The sequence below is a fragment of the Mustela erminea genome, chromosome 9 (assembly GCF_009829155.1).
Source record: "Mustela erminea isolate mMusErm1 chromosome 9, mMusErm1.Pri, whole genome shotgun sequence".
Classification (NCBI taxonomy): domain Eukaryota; kingdom Metazoa; phylum Chordata; class Mammalia; order Carnivora; family Mustelidae; genus Mustela; species Mustela erminea.
This window is the reverse complement of record NC_045622.1, coordinates 63,500,599-63,515,752: the sequence shown is the minus strand read 5'-3', so window position 1 is coordinate 63,515,752 and position 15,154 is coordinate 63,500,599. Positions and strand designations below refer to the sequence as shown.

The window sequence follows — 15,154 nt, the reverse complement described above, 5'->3', positions numbered from 1 at the left end:
TATCTAAGGCATTTTAAGAAACAGAATAGGCAAGCCACAGACAGGGGAGAAAAAAATTTCAATAGACCTAACAAAGGACTTGTTTAGAAAATATTGAGACAGTTCTTACAACTCAATAATAATAAGTCAACTCCACTTTTAAAATATGCATAAGATTTGAACAGACATTTCAGATAGACATTTTTCAACATATGAAAAAATATGCATCATCAGTAGTTATCAGGAAAATGCAAATGATAATAGGAAAAGCTACAATGATATATCACTATATCCTTTCTAGAATGGCCAAAATTTAAAAAGACAAGTTCATATTTTAGCAAATATTAGAGCAATTGTGTATTGCCTGTGGATTGCAAAATGGTACAGATTCTTTGGAATATAGTCGGGCAGTTACTTATAAAGTTAAACATTTACTTACCATTTTTCCAGAAATACCAAATTTGAGTTCAAAAAAGGATTTGTAGAATATATTTATAACAGCTTTATATATAAAGAGCCCCAAACCGGAAAGAGCCCAAATATCCATTAATAGAAGAATGGATAAACAAATTGTGGTATATCCATTTAATGGAATACTACTTGATAGTAAAAAGGAATAAACTACAATTGGTGATTCACTGATTGGTGAATCTCAAGACATATGTGGTAATACCATGAGACTCTATAATTATCTCAATAAAAATTTCCTTTTTTAGAATATTAATATAAATTTCAATTTAATATGTTAAGCAAAGAAAGTCAGACACAAGAGTACACACTGTATGTTTTGTTTACACAAAGTTTTAGAGAAGTAATTATGTTGACAAATATCAGAACATTGGTAGCCTCAGGATGGGAGGGAGTTGAGTGGGATGTGACCCCCGGGAAATTTGTGGGGAGTTGTTCTATTTCTTGATTGGGGTGTTGGTTATACAGGTCTGTTTATCAAAACTCATCAAACTGTACACTTGAGATTTGTATAATCTACTGTATGTAAATTGTACTTTAAAAAAGAAAAAGAGAAATTTATATCTCTCTAATTTGCAAGTTAGATTTTATTTTCATTAACTCCCTACAAGGCCCAGTTATTTATGTAGGTAGCCTTATAAAAGAAATCTATATATTTGGAAGTTTATTACTCTTTGTCCCTTTGGTTTTTTCTTTCCCTTCCTTCTCCTTTCTGAAAACCACAGGAATGTGAGAGAAAGTGGGTGACCATTGTGAGCAGAACTGGAGCTGAAAACTTGTATCAGAATGTTCTGTCACTTGGACCTTGTGCAGGCCTATAATTTGAATGTGTGACTCTAGAAATGGTTGCTATGGTGATAAACCACTTTACTTAAATAGCATGTATTTTACTCAAAATTCAGAGAAATGGTAACAGTTTCTAGTAATCATGTACTGGTATTAACTTGCAGGGATATGCCTAGAGCTTACAGGTTTTGCATCCATTATCACCAGATGAGTTCATCAGGTTAAAGTTATGCCAGTGAATAATGAAATACGTATATTTAGCCCAATTTGCTTGTTACATATCTCCCCTTGCACACATGGAGCCCCTTTCCAAGATTAATAATATGAGCTGGAGAAATCAGGCCAAGGGTGCTGAATTACTAAGAGATGGAACTGGAGGGAACTTGTAAGGTCATCTTTTCCATCATCCCGCCTCTAGGAGGACTGAATATTCTTCAACTGTCCCAAGTGGTAAGAGTCTGTCAAGGATGAAGAACAATTGAGATGCTGCTTGCGCCAGCCCCTGGTGTAACCATCCTGACTGCAGCACTCAGAGACACTGTCTAGCTCCACAGAGCTGAGCTCTGTCCCCTCTGCATTCTACTGAGATTATGTATGTCCTCTATTCTTTGTATTTCTAGACTGAAGAGCTTTCTTGTAAAGAAACCTCCATCCATTAATCATATTAGTAACCTGTCTGTAAACCTTCTCTGGTTCCTTTATCTCTGTTCAAGCTGATTGCAGTGTTTCAGATATGAATTCTTTATGATTTTATATAAGGATAGAAGGATTTTTTCTTTGTTTCTAAGGTGCTTTCTGTTGATAGTCAGGTTTTCTTGATCACTGTGCAACCATATGTTACACCAGCATCTAAAGAGAACGATCTATAGTGATTTGTAGATCCTTTCTTAGACTGATAATGATGGCCAACAATCTCATAATGATCATTTGGACTCTTTTCCCCCAGAACTGAATATTGAAATTCCCCTCTCATCTTCCTCCCCCTTTGTGCAATCTTACGGGAGATCCTCACCTTCTATTTGCCTTTTATGACCTGGAAGATCTTAGTAATTCTTATAGCCTTGGCAATTTCACTTTTCATTTCTCTGTCATGTTACTTAGAAAACTGTAAAATTGCATCAGTGACTGCATAGATCCCCGAGGATTCCCCTCAAGTAGGAGAGCGGAGAAAGAGAAACCTAAAATTTAGATAACCTGTAACCTCCAAAGGAAATCCCTGAAACATTAAGATTTGTTTACATTCCTAGAGAAAAGCCTGGAAGCCGGAATTTGCCTTGGCCATTTGCATTCAAGGAGATGAGAGGCTTGGCTTTTGGTGACAGAAGCTACAGCTCAATCGGCCACCATGAGGGCCAGCCTACATATGTGTTTTATTAACATCAGAGCACAGTTTCACTAGGGTGATATTTAATAGAGAAGACTCAGAGTCTTCAGGAAAACTCTTACAATTCTGATTGCTAAACAGTGACATCCTAAACTTAATGCAATTACAAATTAGCAAAGAGAAATGTTAATGTGCGCACACACACCCACCCACCCACCCACCCACACACACATGAAACACAGGATACACACAGTATACACAGAAGCTTCTAAGCATTTGCAATAAACATTTGCATAAAGGTGAGTAGATTTGCACTGATGTTACCAGAGAGTAAAGGAACAAATACGGACATTTGTTCCAGTACAACCAGTTTCAGGCCAACTTGGAGTTCCATTAAACTATAGCTGACTATATTACTTTTAATACGTATTAAAATTGAGACAGAAATAAGGAAACAGACACTCATATGTTGCTGGTAAGAGTCTAAGTTGGTACAGTTGCAGTGGAAGGCAAGATGGCAGTTCAAAATTACAAATCCATATACATTTTGACCCAGGAGTCTCACTTCTAAACTATTCATCTTGTAGACATACTTACACACCCACAAAATGACACAAGTACAAGATTATTCACAGCAGCACTATTTGTACTAGGAAAAGATTGGAAACAACCTGAATGCCCACTGTGAAGGGACCAGCTAAATAAATTGTAGTCCCTTCAAACAAGAGAAGACGGCATAGCCAAAAAGAAGAATGAACACCCTTTTTATATATGGACATGAAGGGATCCTTAAGGTAATCATTTAGTTGAAAAAAATCATGACAGTAAAAGAGGGCTTACAGTGGGCTACCTTTTGTGTTAAAAAAAAAAAGGGGGAAAAAAGCATGTCAATATACCGATTAGACTGAACCATATGAAATTGCCATTATTGGGCTGGTTTTGACCTGTAGAAATACCTACCGATTCAGTTTGGTTCCACTTAATATTTGCTCGAAGATGCATTACCTCTCCCTGGAAATGTACTCTGTAAATTGATAATATTGGTGGTCTTTGATGTGGCTCAGAGCTGAGTTAACTGGGGGGCAGGGAGGAGATTTTTAACACTGTGGATATTAAATCATGGGGGTGTGCCACCTATTTAAAAAAATACATCACTAAAATTAGATATGAATAAATAAAGAAATGTAGCTGAGGAATATCATTTTCTCATCTTGCTCTAGCATGAAATTGAGAAATATTTCTGCACCAAAGCAAGCAAACATTTTGGTCTAGCTTCCTCTTCCCTTCCCCTTTGCCAGAAAATTCTGAGGATTATCTTAAGATATCTTATCCAAGAAGAAAATACCAGAGCCTCTAGTCATTTCGGAAAAACTAATCTACATCACTACCCCCACCCACAGAGACTGTTTCTGAGTATTTCTTCCTGGTGATGCAACTCCTAGTCTCATTTAGCAACCCAAGTCCATTAACGAATGGAACTATGGAGAAGAATGGAAGTGTTAAGCCAGATATGAATATGCACACATTAAAAAGAAAATGCCAGGGTCTCTGTTCCTACACTCTAGAGAGCAGTAGTTGTAGTAGACATGTTGAAAAACATTTCCTCGACTACTTGGATGATAGTTCCAAAGGTGGAAATGTCAAAAGGGAGAAGGTTACACTGAGATTCACCTTTTAATAGGATTTGTATGTCAAGTGAATTAAACTTTCATGAATTGAAATTTCCAAGATAGGTTTCCTGTCTCAGAGATCAGTGCTGCACACAACAAAGCAGCTTCTCTCCACTGGACGTGGGAACATCGGGGGAGTTGACTCTCACCCCATTGTTGCACGTGGGCGTTCTCAGCGAGAGGGTAGGCTGGATTGCCGAATGCTAATGCATTTTCAGTATTTTCTATTTCATGGAAGGATACACAGAAAAGCAACCTAGAAATTTTGTTGGAAAAAAAAATCTATGGAGAAAAGGACTTATTTTACATTTCCAAATGTAGACAAATTAATTTTTCAAGTACAAATAATACAAGCTCAAGAATTAAGCATACGCTGTTTTGAAGCCATACACGAGTGATGGTCTGTCTGCGATACAGCACAACATCAGGTGAATTTTCTCCTTCTCTAAATATAGCTACCAAAACCATAAGTGACCTGAAGTTCTGCTGGAGCCCTGGGAGGTCACTTGTTCATCAGGCAAATCTATATTAAGTGCCTACTACCGTATATAAATCATGGCCACTAGTATCATAAGAGCCTGAGTGATCAAAGAAACTAGGTTTATTTGTAGTGTGTTACCTGTAATCTTTTCACATCCTTTGAAAATTGCTAACCTGATTATTAACTCCTATGTAGAATAACTTTGCATTCACCAGAGTGTTAGACGTATGAACACTTTCCAGACTGTTGTGTGTTATGTGAGGCCTACTGTACCTACTCTCCCATGTCTCATCCCCCACCCTGCTGTGTCCCTCTCTCCTAAGACATTCTCTGCTCTCTCAGAACTCTGTGCTCGCCTTCATTTCAGGAGAAGTGATCACTTCTAAAATGGGTCTAAAGTCAAAATGGACTCTGCTTCCCTCATGACAGCAGAATCCAAGACAATTTCCTCTGGCAGGGGGTGAGGTGACCTGCAAAAACACAATTGCCTATTGAGATCCCTTCTACCTGGTTTCTCCTTTAAAGAAGCACTTTGAAGGCCACTATCTTCATGCATTTCCGAGTAAACCCACGTAGTAAATGTGCAAATGCAGTTTCCCCATTGACCAGTGAGGTATGGAGACTCCGAGAGCTCCGTGGACCTGCCCAAGGGGAGGGACTGGGATTAGAAGCCAGTCCACGGAGTCCGGGAACTGGCATGGCAGAACTGGCCTAGAAAGCTAGTCAAGATGCAGTGAGCATGGTTCTGTCCTGGCTTACTTCCCTGTGCAAACGTTGCCAGATGTTTATTTTTAATTTACGTGGCAGAGGATCTGAAATTGTGCCTCTAGTCTGCGCTTACACCAAACACTAAACAAGCCTCTTTTCTTGAAGGTGCTAAAGGAACTTACTCTGACATTTAGTAACAGCTTTGCAGTGTGATTAGTTTACGTGTCCCCTCTGGAGAGAGCTCCAACTTGCAGATGCTGGGCAACTTTGTTGTCCCTTGCTTCTTTGAACTGGTGTCTGTTGCTTCCTGTCTGAAAAGTAACCCGGGCCATTTCTTTTATTTGCAGTCCACTGTTTATGAAAAGAAATTTCCTGTGACCTCTAAGAAGGAAAAGGTGGACAACTTGGACACGAAGTATACAAGTTCCACATCTAGCAGACACCTTCCGGCAGGATTCAAGGGAGAACCAGAGAAATCCCCCATGACTTCAAGCCAAGCAAGGGCAACCAAGTACATTGCTAAGTCCAATGCCCTGCCCAGAACCAAAAAGAAACTCTAAGTGTTCTTCACCGATGCGTAGTACAAACACAGAGCTGCTCTTTCTGGCGCTAAGACAAGGAGATGGGAGTGGAGAGGACAGGACTATGTTGAGCTTTGAGCCTTTTAGCCCCACTGAGCCCTGCCATGGGTCTGCGCCAGCTGAAATGCGAAGCCAGGTGACCCCGGCAGCCTGATGTGAAAGGCCCACCGGCCCTGGGCTTGATGGGGGGCTGAGGCTGAAATCAACCGAAGTGGTTTTCAAGAGTAGTTTAGAGGAGCACAGACCCTCAAAGCAAGGCGGTGGGCATGCCTGCTCAGTTTCACTTCAGATTCTTATATTTAGGCACAATTATTTGTAGGAGAAAATGAGAGCCAAATATGGCAATGGAGGTTCTGAATAATTATGTGCACTTGGCACTAGAAGATTTTGTTAGGAAATCACTAATAAACTTGCCATAGGCATATACCAGCAGAAGCGCTTCAGCCATTCACATGTGTTCTTGTGATTTCAGGTTGCTATAGAGTATTTAAGATAACTTATTTTAAATGTAGAAAAATAGGAGATTTTGTAACTGCTTGCCATTAACTTGCTGCTAAATTCCCAATATATTGATTGACTCAATAAAAAACAGATGTTACCCATGCACGTTAGTTTGTATGTTAACAAGAGGTGGATAGAATAAGGTCCTTGAAGCCCTTATGCAAATTAAGAGTTTGGCCTGCTTCTGCAAAAGTAGGCACATAGCTTTGCGGGGAGGTCATGAAGCTGGGTATGGGGGAAAATACATCGTTACCCTGGGTGTTACTGAGTATTTCCTTTCCACCTGGGCAAATAACTTAGCCATTCAAGGTCAAATTGGGTAAAGAGGGCCCTCCAAACAAATTCTAAGGAAGCAATTTGCATTTACTTTCCCCTCCATAAAGTAATAACTTAGTTGCAGCCCACCTCACCCCACGGGATTGTTTTAGACCTCCCAAATGATGCACAGCAGGCCTGCTGAGTACACACTAGTTGCATATAAATCCACTCAGGGGCAGGGGTGGGGGCAGTAATAGAAGTACTTCTCGGGATTAATGTGGACAACACTGTTGTACTGGTGAACAGGGCAAAGGCCCACTTGCCTGTGTTATTGGCCCTGGCTGAGTGGCTTGGTCAGAGCCTTCTCTGTGTGCTTCCCCGGGGTGGGGGATCCACCAGCTACAGTGCACCTGCTTTAAATGGTCTAGACTGTATTTTAAAACTGGAGTTGGCATGGTTCCTTCCAGGTCTTTCACCCTTACTGGTTATTACCTCCAGTCCTATCAGGAGCCCATAAGGCATCTCCTGAGCTTTATGCCTTCTCTCAGGGTTTAGTGAGCCAGTCTTCGAGGAGTATGTTCTACTTACCTGCTGAGAAGCCCGGCCTCATTAGCTAAGTAGAGATTTCCCTTCCATAGTAATCCTCCCGAAGGCAGCGGTAAGAACTGCCTGCTGGTCTCCTTGCCGAAAAGCCAACTGCGACAGTGGCTTTGATTCTTCTTATCCCCTAAACCTGAAAATGGAATATTCCCTGTATCTAAAATGCTCTTACTTTTGTAGTGTAGTCTTTTGTATCACGTGCTAGAGAAGTTTGATGTTAAATTTAATATTCTCCAAATTTCTGTCCACATTTCTCTTTGGTCTTGAGTTAGTGATTCTGCTCGATAAGCTTGGCCAAAGGTCCAGAACTAAGCACCAAGTGAAAGGTGATGTCAATTAATAACTTGTTATTGTGTCTGCATATTTTCTCTCCCAGCACCAAGCCAGGCCAGCCATCCTTCCTGCCATAAAATCATTGTCAGCTCTCATCTGTCTAGACCTTCATTTTATTTATGTAGAATCATTTTGATAGAAGCTTAGCTCACTCTTTCAAACGGACATTTTAACATAATTTTGATTTGTTATTTATTTGTATGGAACACCCAGGACTGGCCACGTTTGAGCTTTCGCCCTCAACTGTTGTACCTCTTTACAATCTAGGGTTTTGTGACCTCACTCTCTTCATTTGCTTTCATGGCTGTGGAAAAAAAAAACAGCTTCTTCTGTTACAGAATGGTTTTCGGTGACCAACAGGCCAAATCCAAGGCACTGCTAGCCATCACCATGAGCCCTCTGGGGCATTGCATAGAGGGATGGGCTTTGCATGACCCAGGGGGACACTAGGACAAGACAGAGCAGGCATCCTTGCCGAGGCATGCAAACGCTGATCGCACTGAAACTTGAATAGCAGCTAAGTCAAGACAGGAGATAAAATTGATAACCATAGGCTTGGGGCTGAGTAGAAGTTCAGCTGGGGAGAACAAAAGATGCTATCAAAAAAGGGCTTAAATCAGAGGAGCAAGGGAGACAGGTGGGGAGACAGGAGCAGAAAGAAAGTATAATTACTCAAGAACACTGGACACCAGCCACATGGTTCTGCCAAACTGGGAGCAGGCATCAGAGGAGGGCTAGGCTGCAGAGCGCTGGCCCCAGGCCCGGCCGAGGGAGAGCCTGCTCTCCACAGCCCAGGCCCAGACACACCCCGATGAAGACCCAAGCCAAAAAGAGACGAAGACCGGGTGGGGGTGGGGTGCTCAGCGAGGATGCACTGGTGGCCACAAGACAGCCCTTACCTTTTGAATCGCAATGCTATTCGAGGGGAAAGGAGAAAAAGACCAAAATACGTTGCGCTTATCACTGAACTGCTTTGTTTAAATAATTCTATTTGACTCCAAATTGTAAGTTCCAGGTTAGACACATCAAAAGCAGCCAGTCTTGAAAATGAAGCTTTTTAAATTCCAGCCCTGCTGTTGGAATAGAGAGAATAAAGGCTTTGTTCAAACATGCATTCCCAGCAGTAAGCAGAGCTTTGAAATTGGCCGGGGAGGTTGTGTCCTATAATGGTTGCACTTGGCTGGAGACCAAGAAGCTGTGGCCTCTGGGAAATGCCCCTGGGCTGGCTGTTTTCCATCTGCCCCTCTGAGCAGCTCTGCCCTGCTCTGCCTTCTCCGCTCTGAGAGCCCCATCTCCAGGGACTGCATTTGTGGTCTCCCTGGGCTTCTGTCAGTGGGAGGCCCCCACAGGACATCAGAAGGCGGGAGAGCCCTGGGCCAGTCGCTGATTCCCTGGGGCCTTCTGTGCGGGGCTGCTGGAAATTCACTGTATTCTCTCGCTGTGGGATCCTACTGGCAGGGAGGAGGGGTTATTGTCCCTGGTACTGTGTCCTGCTTTGTGGGTCCCCTAACTCTCCCAGTACCTTTACAAATGGTCTCTTTGTGAAACTCTGGAAGATCCCATTTGAGTGTACCATAGGTCTCTCCCTGGGACCGAGAGTTATCCAGACCCTCTCCTTTCCAGTTCTGTCTTTCCTTGTCCTTTGACCTGGGGCCATGCTGTCTGTGGCTGCCAGGCTTCTACCGCATAGCAGTGCAGAGTGAGAAGCCTAGCTGAGTTCTTCCTGAAGCTCTGGTGCACCTGGGTGGTCCCTGGGGGTCGAGGGAGGGGATGGCAGAGGAGATTTCCCAGGGTTAAACCTAGACAGAGCAAGATAAATCTTGCATGACCCCACTGAATCTGAAATTGTCTACACCCCTAAGGTTCACATTTAGGTTTAAATTCCAATCGTGGCTCGCGGACCCTAAGGGAAGCAGCACTTGCAACAACTACGGGACCTCTGGCCTGGGATGCAGCCATCCTCGCTGTCTCCCAGCTGAACTGGAGGCACGGGCAGACGCTTCCAGGGGAACCAGCATGGCCAGGAAGCACATGCAACTGGAGGACAAGCCTTCCCCCAGGGCCACGCCTTTCATCTCTGCCGGAGCTCAAGTCACTTTACAAAGCATTTTAAAGTAAAATGTTCACTCTTCAAAGGTCTCCCCTCATTCAGTTTTACTCTCCAGGATCCTGTATTTTTCTGAGGGAGCTGGCTTAGAATTGGTTTTGATTTCTGTGCATTACATTGTTATCACTTAATTCTCATTGGTGAGCCAATTTTCTTGGCTTTTGTTCTTCAAAGGAAGGTCATATTCAGTGTCTGTCTTGAATTTTTGTGGCTTCCTTCCTCCATATAATCAGCTCGACTATTTCCTCTGTGCGGGTTCTTTGCGTTGCCCTCAAGTCTGTGGAGCAGCCGTCAGGCATGTTAGGAGGATGCACTGAACCCAATGTGAAGACCTCAGAGGACTTCCTCCCCAAAACATGCGACAGTTTCCATCCTGGCCCAGAGGACAGGGCCACGGACCATTACCCCCGCATTTCCCTCTCCTAACGGTTCTGCAACCTCTTCAACCCATTCATTCCCCTGGTGCTAATGCAGACATTGCACTGAGCTCCCTGCCCTTGGGGGTCAGACACGCAGTCTTTGACCTCTCACCCACAACAGGCTCCGCCAACAAGATCCTGACACCACGATGTCCTTTAGAAGAGATTTTTCCCATTGCCACAGGAAGTCCTCTCCCTCCCCAGGGCAAGTGCAAGGTCTGAGTGTTGGCATCTGCAGTCCGACCCTGGGGGCAAGGCTGGTGGAAGATGAACCAAAGAACACCTTTCCTAGACCCTGAGGAAAAAAGCCTCACACGGAGGTGGCAACTAGTATTTCCTGGTCCAGGCATTGGTTTACACTGAGTATACTAGAAATCAGAGTCCTCTTAGAAGATGGACTTTGAGCCATATTAGTGGATGGGATCTTGTCTTTTAACAAAGCCCATCTTCAGGTAATGACATAAGCGAGCAGCAACATTCACAAAGCACTTAGCAAATGCCAGACACTCTTCTAAGTATTTTACATGTGTTCTTTTAATCCTTACAGCAACCTGTGAGTTTGGTACTGTTGTCTCTACAAAGGAGTACATTAAGGCACAGAGAGGTTAAGAAACTTGTCCAAGGTCACACAGCTCAGAAGTAGCAGAAGAGTTTTGAACCCAGCCGATGGGCTCAAGTATGTCACCGTTGCACTACATGCCTCTCAAGGTCTTGTGAGTTTAGGCAGAGGCTGCTGTCAAGTTCAATCTCGGAGCTGCAAAAAGCCAGCGGCTCATGAACACTTCCCGGCAAAAGCCTAGAGTAGTCGTCTTGGCAAGTTTGGGGTCGAGGTTTCGAAATGGAGTAGGGTTATTTTGTGTCTTGGTGAATTTGAGTAAGGTGCAACCACACCATACCACAGAGGGCTACATTCTGAAGGACTCTGCGTGACAAAAATAAATTCTAAATGCTTTGGTCATTGTGAGGAACAGTCTTTGGAAACCTCTGAAGTGTTTTGAGACCGAAGAGAGAAAAGAGGCCCCGTGGGCGTCCGGACAGCCCTGCCTGCACAGACGCGAAAAACTGATGCTCTCCGGGGCCGGGAGCTGTAGCTCCCACAGCACCTTAAAGCTGCGGGGTTCGGGCTCACGATCTCGGTTCTGTTTCTCACACGGTGTCACCAGGTAGCGGGCGCAGTTGCGCAGTGGCAACGGGTGCCGAAGTCCGCGCAGGCGCACTGCTCCGCCTGCCTCTCGCGCGAACTTGTAGCTTCTGCCATCCTGACCACTTTAAGCTTCTGTTTCCTTCATCACGCTGCCAGCACCTGGTTCAGGGAGCACAGACTGTTTCCAGAGGCTCAGGCCCATGCTCTGGTGCAAAATGAGGGAAACCTCTGCTCTGGAAAGAAGCCCAGCAGCCAAAGTTGGCGCCTTCTGCCCCGGCAGCAGTCTCTCAGTCGGCTGTCCTCCATTTGGTCCCAGGAGGAGAGAGGCAGTTCCTATCCTGGGCGCTGCCCTGAAACTTTGGAAGAAAGGCTTCCTCCCAAAGCCCACTGACGCGGGTGATCTTTTTACAAGAGGGTCTTCCCTCTGGAAGAGTTACTCGGTTGGCTTAACCCCCTTCGCCCCATCAGTGGGAACTTCGTCTTGGAACCTTGATGCTTCAGCCACAGGACCTTATCTGAGCCCCATTACCCCCACCCCCGCCAGTCTGGAAGCTTGGCAGGATGTCTTGCCAGTGGTACATTCTGCTTGCCTGGAGGAGGACAGCAGGCCGGCCAGTGCTGATGTCTCCAGGGTGACCAGCACCACTCTCTGCAGCAAGGACCAGGAGTCTCACAAAGAATGTTCACTAAATGGAACTGGATTGAGAGACTCCGTTGTCCGTTCCAGAAATATTTATTGATTGAGCCTCGGCTATTGCCAGGCACAATGATAGGCACTGGACACGAGAAGGTAAGAGACAGTCAAGGTCTTTGTCTTTGAGGAGCTTGCAGTCTTGGTGTGGGACAGATGATCGGGAGCTATGCAAATATGTAAAATAATTATGTACTGTGATTAGCACAAGGAAGGAAGTAAATAGAATGCCAAAATAGATCATGACAAGTTAGGAGCCTTCTTGGGAGCCTTTCCGAGGAGGCTTGAAGGCTAAAGGAAGGGAAGCTTTAGGCAGAGGGAACCCAGGCAGAGCTGGGTGGACTCAAGCACCTTGACCGAAGGCCAGGATGGTGGGGGAAGGGGGAAGGGGGGAGGGGCTGGGGCCAGGCCCTGCAGGGCCTTGTTGGGGGGTGGGGGGTCACAGGAAGGAACCCATTTATTCTAAACACAACAGGGAACCCCTGACAGGTTTCCAGATGAGGAATGACATCTGATTAAAGGTTCACCCTGTCTCCTGTGGAACAAATGACTCCAAGGAGAACAAAAAGAGAAGCAGGGAGATTGGTTAAGGGACATTGAGTAAGATGGTAGCAGAGAAGATGGGGAAGAATGGGTGGTGGTAAAATACGCTTTGGAGATAGATTGATAGGTTCCAGTGAGGGATGAGACGTGGAGCGCGAAGAAAACCAGGAAGGGGACCAAGCAGGCGTTTCAGCTTCAGTAACCAGACTGATGGTGGTTTCAGTCACCGAGGAAGGCCTAGTCAGGGGTTGATCATCCTAAGTTGAGATACTTTCGGACTTGGAAGTGGAAATGGCTTCTTGAGGTAGATTTAAAGGGCAGAGTGGGTCACTGTGGCTGGTGAGGAGGGGAAAGGCTATGAAGAGAGAGCCAGGGTTATAGGGAATTGTTCACTAGGGCTTCTGAACACAAGGCAGGGCCCCTGGACTGTCTGCATGGTTCCTTCAGTCCAACTCCCCGAGAGCAGGACCTCCCCCCTCCAGCTGCTGAGAAAACGCTCCCTGGGATGGGGACTCACTAGAAAAGTCTTCCTGTTAACTGATACCTGCTCTTCACTGGTCCCTCTGAAACTCCTTCTCTCACCTAACGGCCCCTTGGGAGTTGGAGGTGACCCCACAGACCCGTGAGCCTTCTCTGGTTTAAACATTTCTGCTGCTCTTGGACTCCTCCTCAGATGACATGTTTCTTGGGCCTTTGTTCTAGTGCATCTGGCTGTTTTTCCACAATGAACCCAGGCCTCCAAGTGTGGCCTGCCACCCCTAGTCCCCTGGACACTGGTCCCTATCCCGGGGGCTCATCAGGTTCCTGTTAGCCAGAGTTTGTGGACAGTCTGGTTTGAGTTTACTAGCAGAGCCTTTAATGATGAGGCAGCCCTGAAGCGCATTTCTTTCCCTATCGATGGCCTTGTGGCCGACTCTCAGTGACCACAAAAGTGCCCTTGCCCTGCAGGATACCAGCAGGGAGCCACAGAACAGGCCTGGGTTGGATCTGGGGCTCTGAGTCCTGGGATCACCCAGGAAGACAGACGCATTTTCCTTTAGTGTCTGTCTCTCTAACCACTGCTGAGCTACGGGGAGGGGAGAAGGCACCACACAAGTCACAGGCCTGCTCACCAGCAAAGGCACGGGAGGCTTCGCTACTGTGGGGATGACCCTGAGGACCCTCCAAGCAGGATGGGCATGGGGCGTCCTCTGTATCCATGTACCCAAATGTCTGCTGGCCTCCCCCGCCATGGGGACACAGCAACATCTCTGCCTCAAGTAAATGGCCCTGAGCCCTCCCCGGACATTACCGACTGGCATCTGAGTCTCCTCCGAGGATTCCCTTCCCAGACCCCTCCGGCCTTCCCAGGCATGTTCGCATGTGTCCTTGTTCACGTGCTGCCCTTGGCCTGCCAGCAGAGGCTCAGATAGAACCCTTGACACCAAAGCATCACTTCTGATGGCCTCGCTTCCCACCTTCATCTCCAGAGCTTCTGCTTCCCCAGCTTCTGTACAGCTCCTGAGGTGCTGTGTATCCAAAATGATGAGAGCTGGGCCCTAATCCCAGCTTCCAGCCCAATGTGACAGAGCAACCAGGCCTCGGGTCCTGGTGTAGCCCTCACTGCAGGGCGCCCCCTCTCCCCGCCCCTGTCTGGGCTCAGCTTTGTGCTGTGGGTGGGTGTGGGTGGCTGGGGGGTGCCAAGGAGCCTGTGCTGCAGGGTGTGGGGTCGGAGTAGATGGGTGTGTGGGAAGGAAGGTCACGTACACTGAAGGAAGCATGGAGGGACTCAGCTGCAAGGGCCCCTGTGGGATCGCTCAGGCATTTCTTGGCCCTGCTACCGGGTCTCGGAGCACCTCTGGAAATCCTGACACACACACATAGGTCTGCTTCCTCTCTGGGGTCCAAAGCAAGTATGGGATTTGCAGGCAATTTTTGAATGTCAAGAAACGTAATGGAAAGAGCCTATGAGCCTGTGATGAATGGCTCTGACCACACTCACACCTAAAGGTTTTGGTTGACGAAATCCTTCAAAACACAGAGCCCATAGAAGCAATTTTAAAAGGCATCTTTGGAAGTGCAAAGAGTGGGATGTAGCCTGACCCCTCACTGTACAGCAGGTGAAAGGGCTCAGTTAAAGGGTTGTTCTGACTGCTCGGTGCCCACTGGACCAGAAGCCAGGAGGTGGATGCTGAGTGGGCTCTCGGGATCCTATGCCCAGGATGTTCCCTGTGGGATGAACCTTCTGGATCCCATGTGGGGCTAGGCAGGTGCTGTGCCATGACCTGGCCCCCCACAGCTCTAGCAGTCCCTCACCCAGTAGCCTGCTCTTCTTTCCGAGGGGGCAGAAAGAGCCTAACCCTAAGACACCATGAGGGCGAAGGGCCTGGCAGGAGACCCTCAACTGGCCCGATGTCTTGGAACACCCTTTATCAATCATGTGGGGGCCCCCTTCCCTGCCTCTGGGGGATCAGGGAGATTGAGTTGTATTTTAATAAGACAGTTTTTACGGGGATTTGTTGAGGACCAAGGTGAAGGTGGAGGAGTCTACTGTTACCCCACGTAAGCAATGGGAAGAGCCA

At 46.2% G+C, this 15,154-nt stretch overlaps 1 protein-coding gene across 9 annotated transcripts in view; it reads left to right on the top strand.

Annotated features, from left to right (window-relative positions):
- STK33 (serine/threonine kinase 33) overlaps positions 1-6,619 on the top strand; it is a 154,300-nt gene extending 147,681 nt beyond the window's left edge. For all 9 annotated transcript variants that reach the window (XM_032359061.1, XM_032359063.1, XM_032359058.1 and 6 more), the window contains one exon: positions 5,764-6,619. In XM_032359061.1, the coding sequence (XP_032214952.1) occupies positions 5,764-5,976 (213 nt within the window). In that variant the 3' untranslated portion in view covers positions 5,977-6,619. The remainder of the gene's footprint in view (positions 1-5,763) is intronic.
- Positions 6,620-15,154: the final 8,535 nt, after the last annotated feature.